Source organism: Pseudoliparis swirei, chromosome 1, assembly GCF_029220125.1.
Source record: "Pseudoliparis swirei isolate HS2019 ecotype Mariana Trench chromosome 1, NWPU_hadal_v1, whole genome shotgun sequence".
Taxonomy (NCBI): Eukaryota; Metazoa; Chordata; class Actinopteri; order Perciformes; family Liparidae; genus Pseudoliparis; species Pseudoliparis swirei.
The window spans coordinates 5288163-5301575 of record NC_079388.1 but is presented as its reverse complement, the minus strand read 5'-3'; the positions used below and the strand labels follow the sequence as shown (position 1 = coordinate 5301575).

The window sequence follows — 13413 nt, the reverse complement described above, 5'->3', positions numbered from 1 at the left end:
ATTCATTTAAATACTGTACTATGATCAAACTAGTAATTATTGAAAATGAATTAAGTTACTTAATTGATTAATTTAGTTAATTAGTAAAGAGCCTACTTATTTAGGATACCTCAGGGATTCCACTCTATGCTAAATACTGACTCAATATTATAAATTATGTTAACAGTATGACTTAAATGGCCCCTTTCAGACAATATACCAATGTATATCTAATAATATACTGTAATATATTTATAAATTGGGGTATTTTCTCTAATAAGTCTCTTTTTGTTTGGTATCTTAAGTATATTTTGAAGGTTCTTTTCAACTTTTACTTTTGTCAAAATGATTTATTCAAATAAAAGAGTATTTGTTTCAATGAATCCGATGCTTTACTTGAGTAGCGACACAACGGTGTAAAGAAAACCCACAAGTAAAGCTGTAAGTATTTGACTGGGTGTTATTTTAGCACGTAGTTGGCAGACAGGGAGCTATTTGAACTATGTTGGGTAGTTTGATATATAACAATTAATGCTTTTAATTATTAAATATGACACGTTTCTATTTTTAATTGCAGCTTACTGTTACCCAGTTATATTTGTGTCATCGTGTGCATTTGATTTTTCTGATGGTTGTTATTGGTTATATTTGTGTTTTTTGGGCCCCTCGAGACCTCACTGAATTGCAACAATGTCGCAAAGCAAAAGTCCCCGAGACCCCGCCCGCGCGAGCTTTCCCGGGATATGAAATCAGCTCCCACCAAGCCATGACGTCAAAGTGGGCGGATACAAACATTCCCGATAGACCAATGGGATCGCGAGAAGAGGACGATTGACAGGTCGGCGAGGAGCCGCTGTGGGCCAGCTGTCACGGCGCGCGAAATATCAAATTTCTGTTGTGTCCTGAACAGGCGGGAGGAAGAGAAACAGCCCGGCTCAAGACTTTCTAAATATGCTTTAACTGTCCGAAACAAACTGTGTCGAGCAGACACTCGCCCTTCGACGTCCGTTGAGTCTGCTGACACCCGACGAAGCCTCGTGTCAGTCGGTTTATTTCACCTCAAAAAAGCGTAAACGAGCCCCTGCGGACAAAGATGAGCCTGGTCGTCTCTCAACAACCGGTGAGGACATTATTTCACATATTGGTTCGCTATTTTATACATTTTAAGTTATTTCAGGGTTGTGAGAGAAGTATTAGTCGGACACGTTGTGAGTAAAGTTAATGAGAGAAGCTAACTGCTGATCTAGTTAGCTTTAGCTGGTTAGCTCGCTAGGTTTGGGTTAGCCAGCTGCTGGTTGTAGTCTCGGCCTGGTCTCACTTTAATTGATCTACTCTGTTCAAACTATATACCTAAGCAGGTTTTGATGTTGGGGGATCTCTCATGGAAATCAGTAACTTTTTTTCATAAATATATATTTATATATAGCTTGCTATGTCTACACTCGTTGAAAGGATCGATGTCGGTGACGTACGTGCTCATTGTTTGCATTATTTCAAAGTGCCACTGATTCATTTAACATTAATCTGGCTGCAAAATCACCAAATCAGGTGACGTGCTGCATGCCAACTTTGCAAACGACACCTCTTTTCGTGTATTTGTTTTTTTTGTGGCACGTTGACATCCCAGAGAAGGTTAGGCAGCGAGCTGGACATACCCAGTCCCTTTTTTAGATTTCATTAAAGTATAGTAGTCAAGATAATGAGATCATTTACCAGTGTGTGTGTCTTGAGATGACGTATTGAATGTGATGTCTTTTCCCCCCAGTAAACAGGCATCATCCCAAACCGACTGCAGTTCCCCCAGACTATAGAAAAAACACTTCATGGTGGGTGAAATCAGTGTTTGTGTTATTGTACACAGGCTGAAGGGCTCCCGGCTGCGGCCCAAACGACAACAGAGAGTGATACCGATAGCGGGATGGGCTCTCCGGCAGAGGAGATGGCCACCGAGACGGCCGACAAGAGAGAAGAGCTTCCAGGTGAATTACCAAAACTGGGCGATAATCCATCTTGACACGTTGGCTGTGTAAATGAGAGATACAGTTGTGTTAATGTCGATACAATCACAGTGAACTTGCCCCATTTGCAGTTAATCACAAAGCTTACTATAAGTGCATCAGGCAAATCTGTATTCGAGTGGCATCAAGTGAAGCACAATATATTCCTGACATCTTCCTGCATGATTTAATCAAAGGTGTCAAAATATATCTGCCTCAAGACATTACATACAGATTAAAGATAACAATAATTAATCTTGTTTTGAAGTATCACATTTACATATTGTGCATTTGGATATAAAAAAATACGGATGGCGAGAGAGAGCGAGGTTACAAACATTATTTTGACACCAGCCGCAACAGAAGACATTTCAGGTAAAAAAATGTTCTCATGAATTGTTTCTTATGCTTTCAGACTCTGACGAGGATGAAGACATCACCGTCCACAGAAAGCCTCACCGTAACGCCATTAGAGACAGTGACAGCGAGGACGACGAGGAGGCAGCGGCGGAGAACAGCGTGCACATGGTCGAGGCGCTGGTCTTATCCGCTTCCAGCGGGGAGGAGAGGGAGACGGGAGAGAAGGAGGAGAGGAAAGACAACGGGACGCAGAAGAAGAGCAAGAGAATAAGCCGAGCTCCCGTTGACAGCGACGACAGCGGGCCGGAGCGGGAGCAAAGTGGAGGAGTGGAGGAACAACAGAAGGAGGTGAGGAAGCAGGCAAAATCAACAAAGAAGCGAGAGAAGAGCCAGAGGCACCGGGAGAAGAAGGAGAAGCAGAGCAAAGCGGTGGAAAAACTAAAGAAGAAGGAGAGGCACTCTGAAATGAACGAGGTTAGTGGAGTCTGGAGATGTGTGAAGGAAAACATTGTGTGTGTGATACACACCTGAACATATTTCACATTATAATGTTGGTGTTGCGACGTTCCGTCGTTGTTGTTTTCTTAATCCGCTAAAGAGCTGCAGACACAGTGAGTTTCCTCACATGACAGGAGACCGTTCATTTCCTTTTCTTTCGATTTTATTTTAAACAGCAAAACACGCTGACAAAGTATACAAAATAATAAATGTTCAAAACGATCTCATGGTCTTACGGTAAACAAAACTATATCTCTCATGTCTAATGCGGCTCTTTTCTTACACCTGCTGCCGTCATGACGTCATTAAAATAGCCTGGATCGAGCGTCAGTCATTAACATAAAGATCTTTTCATATATTTAACTTATAGTTCCTCCACCGTGAGCATAATTCTAAATATTAAATTCAAAACAATTCTCAAACTTAAATTTACTAAACACACTTGTGGCTCTTACAGTTGGTCTGCATTAGAATTATTTATGTAAATAGAGTGATGGCAATGTGCGTTTTTAATACTGTTCTCGAAAACTCACATTATCAAATCAGAAACGTGACATCGACTAAATGTGAAGCTAAGCAGAAGTGAACTGTTGTAGTAAAATATCCTTGACACGGATCATGTTTTCTATTTTAAAACAACTTTTGCGCCCGTTTCCACCAGAACTCGCCGCTCCCCCGGGCTCTGAACGACAGCGGGTGTCTGCTCGGCGACACGGACCTGTTCGACGCCGGTCTGGACGACGATGAGGAGGAGGAAGAGTCGCTGGAAGCCATCCGAGCTGCTGTCAAACAAAAGATGAAAAAACACAAGGTGAGAAAACCAGATGGCGGCGTGCCAATATCTAGGATCAGAAGAAGCTCTGTGTTTATGTGTAAGAGCTGTCGGAAGGGATTCAAGCCATTGCTTGTTGTTGGTGTCGCGGCTCAGCTGATTGGTTCACTAATGGCACCGTGGTGACAACGCTGTGGTGACAGCTGTTGTCCAGAGAGCCCTTTGTGTAATCAGTGTTTAAATATTGCCTCAGGATCCTTTCCTGGATGAGGAGGATGAGGTGGGAGATGAAGATGCAGCGGAGAAACCCCAGCGTGTGGTATGCAGTGGCAGAATGCTTGACTTTATTCTATATTCTTTAACATGAATACCCCCCCCAAAAAAAAAATCATTTTCAACATGCGATGCTTTTTAGGAGCGGAAAGCTGCGCGCGCCAGCCGAGAGGCGATGAGGCACCTCCACAGCGAGTCTCAGAGACTGATCCGAGGTCAGTTCACAACAACAACTTCTATCGGTGCAACTTGTGAACTGTTAATTGTGATTCCGACGTAACAACGGGGGAGTCTGATGTCTCCTCCGCGACCGAGACTGCATCTTTGACGCGTCCGTCTGTCTTTGTCTTAGAGTCCACACTCGGCCTTCCCTACCACGTCCCCAAGCCGAAGACAATCGACCAGTTCTTCAGGAAGAGAGCCAGGCCAGAGGGTCCGGCCATGGCGCTGTTGAAGTAAAGACAACACATAACGGATGACCCACACGAAAACACACACACGAGCCACATTGGCCAAAAAAACAAACATCTGTCGTCACAATTTTACCAGAAACATTTAAAGAATGAAAGACAAGTGACCTACGAAAGAAATGTACACTTATTTAATTCTTCTCTGCATTTGACCCATCCTTGGTTATGAAGGAGCCGTGGGCTGCAGTGAAGCACCCGGGGAGAAATATAACTATTTAATAATAAGTTTAATTTCACTTGTTACGTTTTGCGTTCAAACCTGTCATTCACACACGCAATCAATAAACTAATCTTATTTTCCTTTTTAGATCCACAAAGTATTCCGCCATGATGTTGGAGATGCCCTCAGCTGCTTCTCCTCCTCCTCTTCCTCCACCTCCTCTTCCTCCCAATGAGCCTCTGCAGCCATCTGCCGAGCAGGACTCGTCTCCCGCTCTGGATCCGTCGCCCACTCAGATCCAGCCCATACCTCGCCCCGCCGCCACCTCGTCCCCGCAGTGGGCAAGCCTCGACCAGGCCGGAGAGGCCCCGGCGAGCCCTGATCCCGCCCAGGAATCTGGACCGATGCTGTATCTCTCCGAGAGTCTAGATGAGTCCGTCCCAGCAGTCGGAGCGCCTGCTTCTGATCCTCGAGAAGAAGCGTCTTCGGCGCCCTCGGAGTGGAAACTGTTGACCGACTCTGGGCCCGTGTCCCGGGCTTCGACAGAGCCTTCAGCCTCCCGGTGTGGGGCCTCTGATCCGGCCGCAGCGGTGCAGTCCACCAAACCCAAGGTGGACAAATTGTCCAGACTGAAGAGGCTTGGACTGGACCCCCCGCCTGTGGCTAAATTGTGTCCAGATGACGGCTCCTTCGTTGAACTCGAGCTGCCGCCGCTGAACCCCGGTGAGCGCCGCTTTCTTTCTGTCTGGTCTGAGGCGAGTGTTAAATCAAAGTTCCCCCCCTGCCATCACATTGATCACCTCTTCTTCAACCAGGCGTGGAGGCCCTGAAGAAGCGCTACCTCCGTCACGTCAAGGCACCCGACCGCCCTCGGGGAGAGCACACGATGCAGCTCAGCATCGTCCGCAAAGACACCGCCCCCTCTGGCCAGGAGGAGCTGCGCACCGAGTCCGTCACCGTCACCGTCAACGAGGGAACGGAGAAAACCCCCTCGGCAACCAAACCAGGTGTGGAGAGAAGCGCGAGACTCGTAGATCGGATTGTTGAGCCCCCCCCCCACCACCCCTCCCCTCGTTTGCGACCTCGCTTAACCTTCTCTCTTTCTCCCCGGTTCACAGGAGAGAAGCTGCTGACTCTGAAGCAGCGCCTGCAGTTCGCCATGGCCCAGAGGAGGCAGGAGGAGAGGGTGCGCAGGGCCGAGCTGAACCGCCTCGACAACGAAGACTGTGGGGAGGAGGAAGAGGAGGAGGACGAGATGACCGATGAGTCAGACGAGGAGGAGGTGAGGGGGTGTTTTTGTTTTTGTTTGCCGTTTTGGAGCGATCGCATCGCTTTGTCCGTTGTTCTCACATCAAGTCCAATCGGCTCTTTTTCTGCAGAACGTAGACGACTTACTGGGAGGTGGTGGCAGTGAGGAAGACGAGAAGGAGCGTGACGACGAGGAAGGCAGCGTAGCCCAGAGTCTCAGGAGTCCGTCGCCCGTGGCGCTGAACGAACCCTCCGACATGATTAATACAGACACGCTTATGCTGTTCCCCGGAAACTCCTGCTCTCGTACCAGGTACGTTCGGGTCGTGTGTTTTCTTGATGGTTCTCACCTTGTACTTCTACTCTAATAATACCGCCTTTAATAAAGGCGGTATTAATTGAGCACTCTCTATCCATGGAGTAAAGCTTCACATGCACTGTTCTCCTTTTCAGTGATGGCGTAAGGAGGTCTGGACCGGACGGCAGCGGCAATAAGATGGGTGTGTAGCGTGAAATCAGACTCGAGTATAGTTATCATCTGTTATTCATGAGGGATGAGGCTTTAAATGGAGTGATACCAATGACATTGACTCCACTCTGTGGTCTTCTCTCTCTCTCTCTCTCTCATCCCTCCCGTCTCCAGAAGAGGACAACAGCCACAACAGCAGCTTTGAGCTGGCGGGCTCGATGATAACCTCCTACCAGCCGGTCAGCCATCAGCGCTCGGCAGGGAGGAGCATCTCCAACTCTTCCATGTTCCGCTCCCCTTCGCCCTGCCTCTTCAGGCCCAGCTTCCTCGGCTCCGCCTCCAAGGTAAGAAGATCTCGAGATGTAATACTCACCAATATCTCAGGTGTTTTGAGTTCTCCCAAACTTGCGTGGGATTACATAGTCACACTTCCACTGACTTGTGTTCTCATTTACGTGATTTCGAAATAAAAGCGGGACGCTATACGATTAAAGAAGAACGTGTGACCTTTAAAATGTTTAGATTTTTATTCATATGTTATTTTTTTGTGGAAATATTGACAGGTACGTAACACAGTAAACATGAACTTTAACGGATATTTCCATTGTTTTTCATCTTTTGGTTAACATATACAAACGGATAACAAACCTACCCCTCCCACTGGTACGCCCACCTGTAGGAACAGGAAAATAAGGACATAAAAATAGACACAAAGAGGTCACCTCACTTCACCGAGCCCGACGTCTCTACATTCAGCCAAACACACACACACACATCTGGTACATCTGTGTGTAGACACACCTGCACCACTCTACAGAGTAAATACAGTCATTACATCACACAAGTACAATATATCCAGAAATTAAATGACCATAGGATTGGCCAGTAGGCAGAAACCAGAGTGCCCAAATTGTTGTTTATCTAACAGTCAGATTAATACATGAACAAAAAAACATCTATCTTTTATAATCTCTCATTTTTTAACATTAATGTTGTCATACAGTAACCCGTCATCTTTTCCCTCTCCTCCATCAGAGCTCAAGCAAACTCTCCGAGCCGTCTCTCTGCCTCCCCGTCGAGGACTCCCAAGACCTGTACGCGCCTCCGTCCCCGGGAGCCGATTCGGGGCCCCTGGGAGGCGTGGCCTCTGGCACCGGAGACTCCCAGGGTCGCTTCTCCTTGGAGGACGACACCCAGTCGCAGTTGCTGGACGCGGACGGCTTCCTGAACGTGGGGCTGCGGTCAGGCGCGCCGCGCTCCCACAAGAGGCAGCTGATCCTGGACAGCCTGGACGAGAACGCCATGGACGCCAACATGGGCGAGCTGTTCGGGCTCTGCTCGGGGGTCTTCAGGACGGCGGAGGAGGGGGACTCCGGCGGGCCGGGCCGAGGAGGCCCCGGAGGATCGCGAGAGGACGAGCTGCTCGGGTTGTGCTCCGGAGCGTTTCTGCCCACACAGGAAGGGGAGGAGCTGAAGAGAGAGGACAGGAGGGGGGAGGAGTCTGATAATACCATGGATCAGCTGCTGGGCCTGTGTTCGGGGAAGTTTACTTTTCCAGGTAAACAATGTTCCCCGACTCCACCTGTACTCATGTATTCAGATTTTTATATTTCAATAAGGAACCTCGAGTATCTGGAGTTGAGATGACTGTCCATCAAACATGCTTGCAGTTTGAATTTCTATTGTTTTGATTTGATTTCCCTTTACTATCAGAATTATGTGTCTCTCACCGTAGGACGTACAGAGGTTTCACATAAATACAAAACGCAACTTGAAACCAAACAACAATACACATTTACATTTTGAGGTTTGACGTTGATTTGACTTCGTTACACAAAATTAATATTTGTCTCCTTTGCTTCCAATTTTAGGTTCTGTTCACACGGCCTCGTCGGCACAAGACAGGTACAGTTCAATGACCAGAAAGGGGAGGGGCTTCCATGTGAAACATAACCGCTTATGATATGTTACCAAAGTACTTTTTTTACTCTGGTTTAAGTGATTATTGATTGTAATATGCAATGAGAGATTCTCATAGCTATGTCTCCTGTGTAAAGTAAAAAGAAGCCAGAGGAAGAGCCGCAGGAAGAGGAGGATGACGAGGATGACGAGGACTGCGAATTCCGGCTCCTGTCGGATGTGGAAAGTCACAGTGAGCCGGTAAGCTCGTCTCTATCGCGTCGATGACGAGCTGCATGTACGTCTTTGTGGTGGAAATGACAACGTGGGTTGTGGGGGTTTGTAGGAGGACAATGATGAGGAAGGTGAAAAGGATGACAATGATGAGGAGGCTGGTGAGGACGAGGACAACGACGTGGAAGAGGAGGAGATGCAGGGTGTCTTTGCGTCGCAGCGGGTGAAGAAGAAGAAGAAGATGTGAGTGTCGAACATGTCCACACAACTTGTATCTGTCCTCGTCTCCGTGTGTCAACGCGGTTGAATGCCGTCAAGAGGACGCTAACGCTCTCCTCCCGCTCTCCTCCCGCTCTCCTCCCGCTCTCCTCTCGCTCTCCTCCCGCTCTCCTCCCGCTCTCCTCCCGCTCTCCTCCCGCTCGCAGGCGTCTGACCGACTACCTGGAGTCGGAGGCCGAGCTGTCCGGCAGCGACGAGGATGGCGACGACGAGGACGGAGACGGAGAGAACGAATACGAGGAGGAGGCGCTTCTCGAGGAGCTTCCCTCTGACGACGAGCTGCAGGACCAGGTCAACAAGATCCACATGTGAGTGCCGACGATACATAATCATAACGATTTAACTGATGACATCAAAGAAAGTAACAAAAATCTGGTGCAATTTAAAATTTAAAAAAATTTATTTACAAAATTATAATACAATTTAAAAACATGACTGGATAAGAATAGACTTGACGTATTGATAAAGCATAAGAAGAAACAAAGTATGGGGACAAATGCTTGAATGTCTGTTTTGCTTTTGTTTTATTTATATATATATATATATATAAATAAAGTTCTTTGGAACAAGTTTTTTAAGCAATCATAGGTTAGGCACTTATAAGCTAGATAGCTTCAGCCTTAACCCTTTCTGTCAGCCACACGTATCTTTCTTTCTTTTTTTATTGTTATTACTGGTGGTTGTATATTTTGCTGATCGAAAGAAACTCAAACAAAAAAATGTGAACGTTCGGCTCTCGCAGGAAGCAGATCATGGACGACGACAAGCGGAATCTGCGGCTCTACCAGGAGCGCTACCTCGCCGACGGCGACCTGCACTCCGACGGCCCGGGGCGAGCTCGCCGCTTCCGCTGGAAAAACATCGGTGAGCCGGCGCCACCGCACTGGAACTGGAGCTGGAGTTCGATGGGATGCGAAACGGCCCGACGAGCCATTCACTCTGTTTTTTTTCTCTTCTTCCTCCCAGATGATGTGTTCAACGCGGACCAGTTGGGCACGGAGGGCGACGGAGAGGAGCAGGAGGATGAAGAGGTGGACCTGTCCGAGGTCCAGAGGAGGAGAGAGAGGCTGGAGAGGGAGCAGTGGCTCAGGGAACAGGTAGCTGAACTCGTGGGTTATCACGAGGAGCCGTTGATGTCAAAGTTGTGTACGTAAACAAAGGATATCATCGTCTTCACACCTCTCTCTCTCTCTCCCAGTCTGAGCAGAAACTCAAGAAAGGGGACGACCTGGATGGAGACGACGAGAAGCTCGATGAGGAAGACAGTCAATTCATGAAGCTGGCCAAGAAGCTGACGGCCAAGGCTCTGCAGAGAAAAGGTGGGTTTGACTCGCGGCCTCACAAGACGAATCCCAGACCCTCAAAGGGAAACGCCCAGGCGTGACGACAGGAGTTCACCTCTTTAGTCGAGTCCGTCGCCGCGCGGAGCTGTCCAACGTTTGGGAGCATCTCCTCCGCGTTGATGAACAGTTTCCTGATCGCGTAGAGTCTGATATTGGATACCGACACACTGGCATGTGTCCCCGCGGCCACTTTACATCCAAATGACAACGTGGTCCGTGCAGGATATTAGTATTGGGACATTCGACCGGTCTAAAGGTCATTTAGTCGACTGAAGACATTTTTTATTTTAATTATACAGCCGCTTTCACAGCGATGTTCCGGAGTCCTTTACACGTCTGCACTACAAATGTAACGATGAGACAAATGAGATCAGACAGTATTTTATTTGTATTTTTTTGTGTGCCAGGTTATATAAGTTCCACACTGTATTTTCTTTTTTCTTACCAGAGCCCCTCAATGCACCACAGCCAGAGAAGAAGACCCCGGCTCTCAACCCCTTCCAGAGACCCTCGCAGCCCTCACAGGTAGACGATGAATATTCACCTTGTGCGATCGTCTTGGTTTCATGTGTCTAAACTTCAGCCTTCCTGAAAGGGATCCAGAGGGATGGTACACCGTCATTGGGAGATTGATGTTTTTATTGAATCTTGTATTCATTAGTTTTCTCTCCTCCAGGTGAGGAGAGGGTCGCTGCTGAGTCAGCCTCAATCCGTCCTCCAGAAGCTGGCCTCCATCTCGGAGGGGAATCCTCTGGCGCCCAGAAACGGCCGAGGCTTCCTGTTCCAGACCCTGTCCCCGGAGAAGAACAAGTCCAACGGCGACGCTCCCAAGAAGCAGGTGAGTCGCGTCCTCGTACCCGAGCCGGGACGGAAGGATGCCCGATGCGCGAGTCCGGCTCTGGCGGAGGATGGCAAAGGCCGAAATGAGTTAACGGGCACATGGGGAGGTTATTTTGCAAATTTCCGCTTGTGGTGTTGCACAACAGGGCTGGACCGTGGCCCCATGACCACAGTTTGCCCCACCGCTGATCTTGAATACGTTAAGCTCATACAAGTGACTCTCCTGTGCTCTTTAAGAGCCCTCATCATGCTCTGCCCCTGACTTTCACACACTTTGATCTTCCCAATTCGCTCTGTTTTTGTGTTTTTAGATCTAAAAATAAACAAATGGCCTTAGATTGCTCCATGCAACAATCATGAGTGGGATGGGTACATTTATTGATTTGGATGTCTTCTAGATCTACACCACTCGGTGGAGCCAAAGCCCACTGTTTGTATAAGATCTCATTGAGCACTAAAATTATGCATTTTTTGTGTGTGTTCTTTTACCCAAGCATGTTTTTACCATAAGATTCATCCGTAGCTCCATTTCATTTAGTTTGATCTTAATTCTACAGCTTGACAGTTTAACTTTGGATGTGTTTGATCCTCAAGACGATGAAGAAGAGGGGGCCGGTGGAAGCGGTGAACCCATCAGCGAAGAGGGTCTGCGTGGAGAACCGGCCCGCCGGACAGACCAAAGGCCCCCAGAGGAGCATCTTCAACTTCCTGGACCACTGAGGACGCAACACGAGCAGCTGATCTATAGATAATAAATAACTGTCAGCGGGCAAAAGGACAGAATTGACCGGCCACATCCAGCAAAACCTCAAGAAGAAGGGACGGTTGCCCCGGGAGACGCCGCCTGTGAAACACGAATACGGACACACACGAGTGTGTGTGTGTGTTTACGTTGCTTTTTTTTAAATAGCAAGCGAAGGCCCTCCAAGTCTTCCTCGTTGTCCCGCCGACGAGAAGCATTCACCCCTCACACCGCGCTGACTTAACCTGGACTTCCTGTCGGAGGTTCATTTACAAATGTTTTATCATGTAAATAGGATGATTTATTAGATTTCTTTTTGTAATCGTTTGGGAGTTGTTTTTCTGTACGATGAATTTAAATGTATTTGTTTTACATTGTAAATAAAAGTGTATTTTAAGACCTTCGCTTCTGTCTTCTCTGAGAGCTGACATTACATGTGGTTCAGATGCCCATGAGCCGAGCATGAGCTGCAGTAATAAATTAAATGTTAATCTGATGTTTCATCCAGGGGATAACAATTTTTAAGTCATCCAATACTTTAGTTTATGACTGACATTCCTGCAAAAACTAACAACATTCCCATCACGCTCGGCTGTAGCTGGTTTCAAAAGTGAACATAACGGAGTGTCACAGCAGCTCGCTGAACATCTGGGCCATCTGTAAAGATAGCTTGATTTGATAGAGAATCCATTGAAAGGATTCCTGGTGAGGGTGATGGCCTCCTCTTCTCCACCTGTCTCCTGTCTTTCAGTCTTTCCCTCTTTCTTCCACTTTTGTCTCCCGGCTTTCGGAAGCGTAATCGCAGTTTAAAGACTAACGATTTGGCAAGTGGCTAATAATAGGCCGGCGTTGGAGGGAGCGCTTTCATGTCTCTCCATCTCATTAGTGGCCGGGGTGATTAGGAGGAGGTCCCGGGGTTAGGAAGGAGCGCACAGGAGGCCCCATTACACATCATTAGGGGCCAACCCCATGGTGGGCCCCGCCCACAGCGGGTCGCCATACCTGCAGGCTGAGAGGCCCCGCCTTCGCCCCGCCGGCGTCGCGAGCGGTGGTTACACGTCTACCTTCTGTCCACGTGTCCAGAACCTCGGCTCTGGCGGCCGTTTAAAACGTCTCCGGATGTCTGGGCGCTTCGGGCGGACGAATGATCCGCTCGGTTGAGGAGCTTCCTCTGTCGTTTATTTTTGAGCCATTACGACGCAATTAAGCCCGATAAAGACTTGATTCCAAGTCCTGCGGGGCCTGTTTGCAGGGTCAAGAAATCAATGCTAATTCGAATTTAATAGGAAAAGTGAGAGTTTCATTTATCTATTTTGTGTTTCCCTCGACTCCTTGTCTTCACCAGCTTCTCGAAACTAAATTTTGCAACTTTTGTCCAACCCCCTGAGAGGAAATTCTGAGGTCAATGCAGTAAAACCAAGCCGCCTCCCCCCACCCCACACACACACACACACACACACACATGCACACACACACGCACACGCACACATGCACACTTGAAAGAGGAGGAAGGTTACATGTTTTGGCACCGAGGCCCAGCTTCTAAATATCTAGAGGACACGGATCTGGCTTGATTCAGATTATGAGGAGGAGAGAGGGCAGAGGGTGGAATAATTGAAGAGAAACATGAGCTTTAGCACCCAAGGGTGTGTGTGTGTGTGTGTGTGTGTGTGTGTGTCGTGACGTGTACACTCTACACGCGTGTGTCTGCTCACATTTATGCCCAAAAAAAAAAAATGTGTATAATTAGTCCACTAAGCTAAAACGTGTGCTGGACTGGCGGTTCAATTTAGCACGTCTCGGCTGATTTGGAGGATTTCACTTGTTGTTGTTGTTGTGGTGGTTGAGGA

General features: G+C 47.9%; 1 protein-coding gene across 1 annotated transcript; it reads left to right on the top strand.

The window, feature by feature from the left end:
• Window positions 1–872: 872 nt before the first annotated feature.
• On the top strand, window positions 873–11962 carry LOC130191972 (claspin). The gene is made up of 24 exons (XM_056411805.1): window positions 873–1099; window positions 1841–1958; window positions 2392–2810; window positions 3496–3645; window positions 3860–3925; window positions 4022–4094; window positions 4232–4334; window positions 4658–5232; window positions 5325–5516; window positions 5628–5791; window positions 5889–6070; window positions 6211–6257; window positions 6401–6570; window positions 7262–7784; window positions 8098–8131; window positions 8284–8386; window positions 8472–8602; window positions 8785–8946; window positions 9381–9502; window positions 9605–9735; window positions 9837–9957; window positions 10430–10506; window positions 10658–10819; window positions 11416–11962. Exons 1-24 carry the CDS (start codon window positions 1073–1075, stop codon window positions 11539–11541), a joined length of 3978 nt encoding a protein of 1325 aa, XP_056267780.1. The 5' UTR covers window positions 873–1072; the 3' UTR covers window positions 11542–11962.
• Window positions 11963–13413: the final 1451 nt, after the last annotated feature.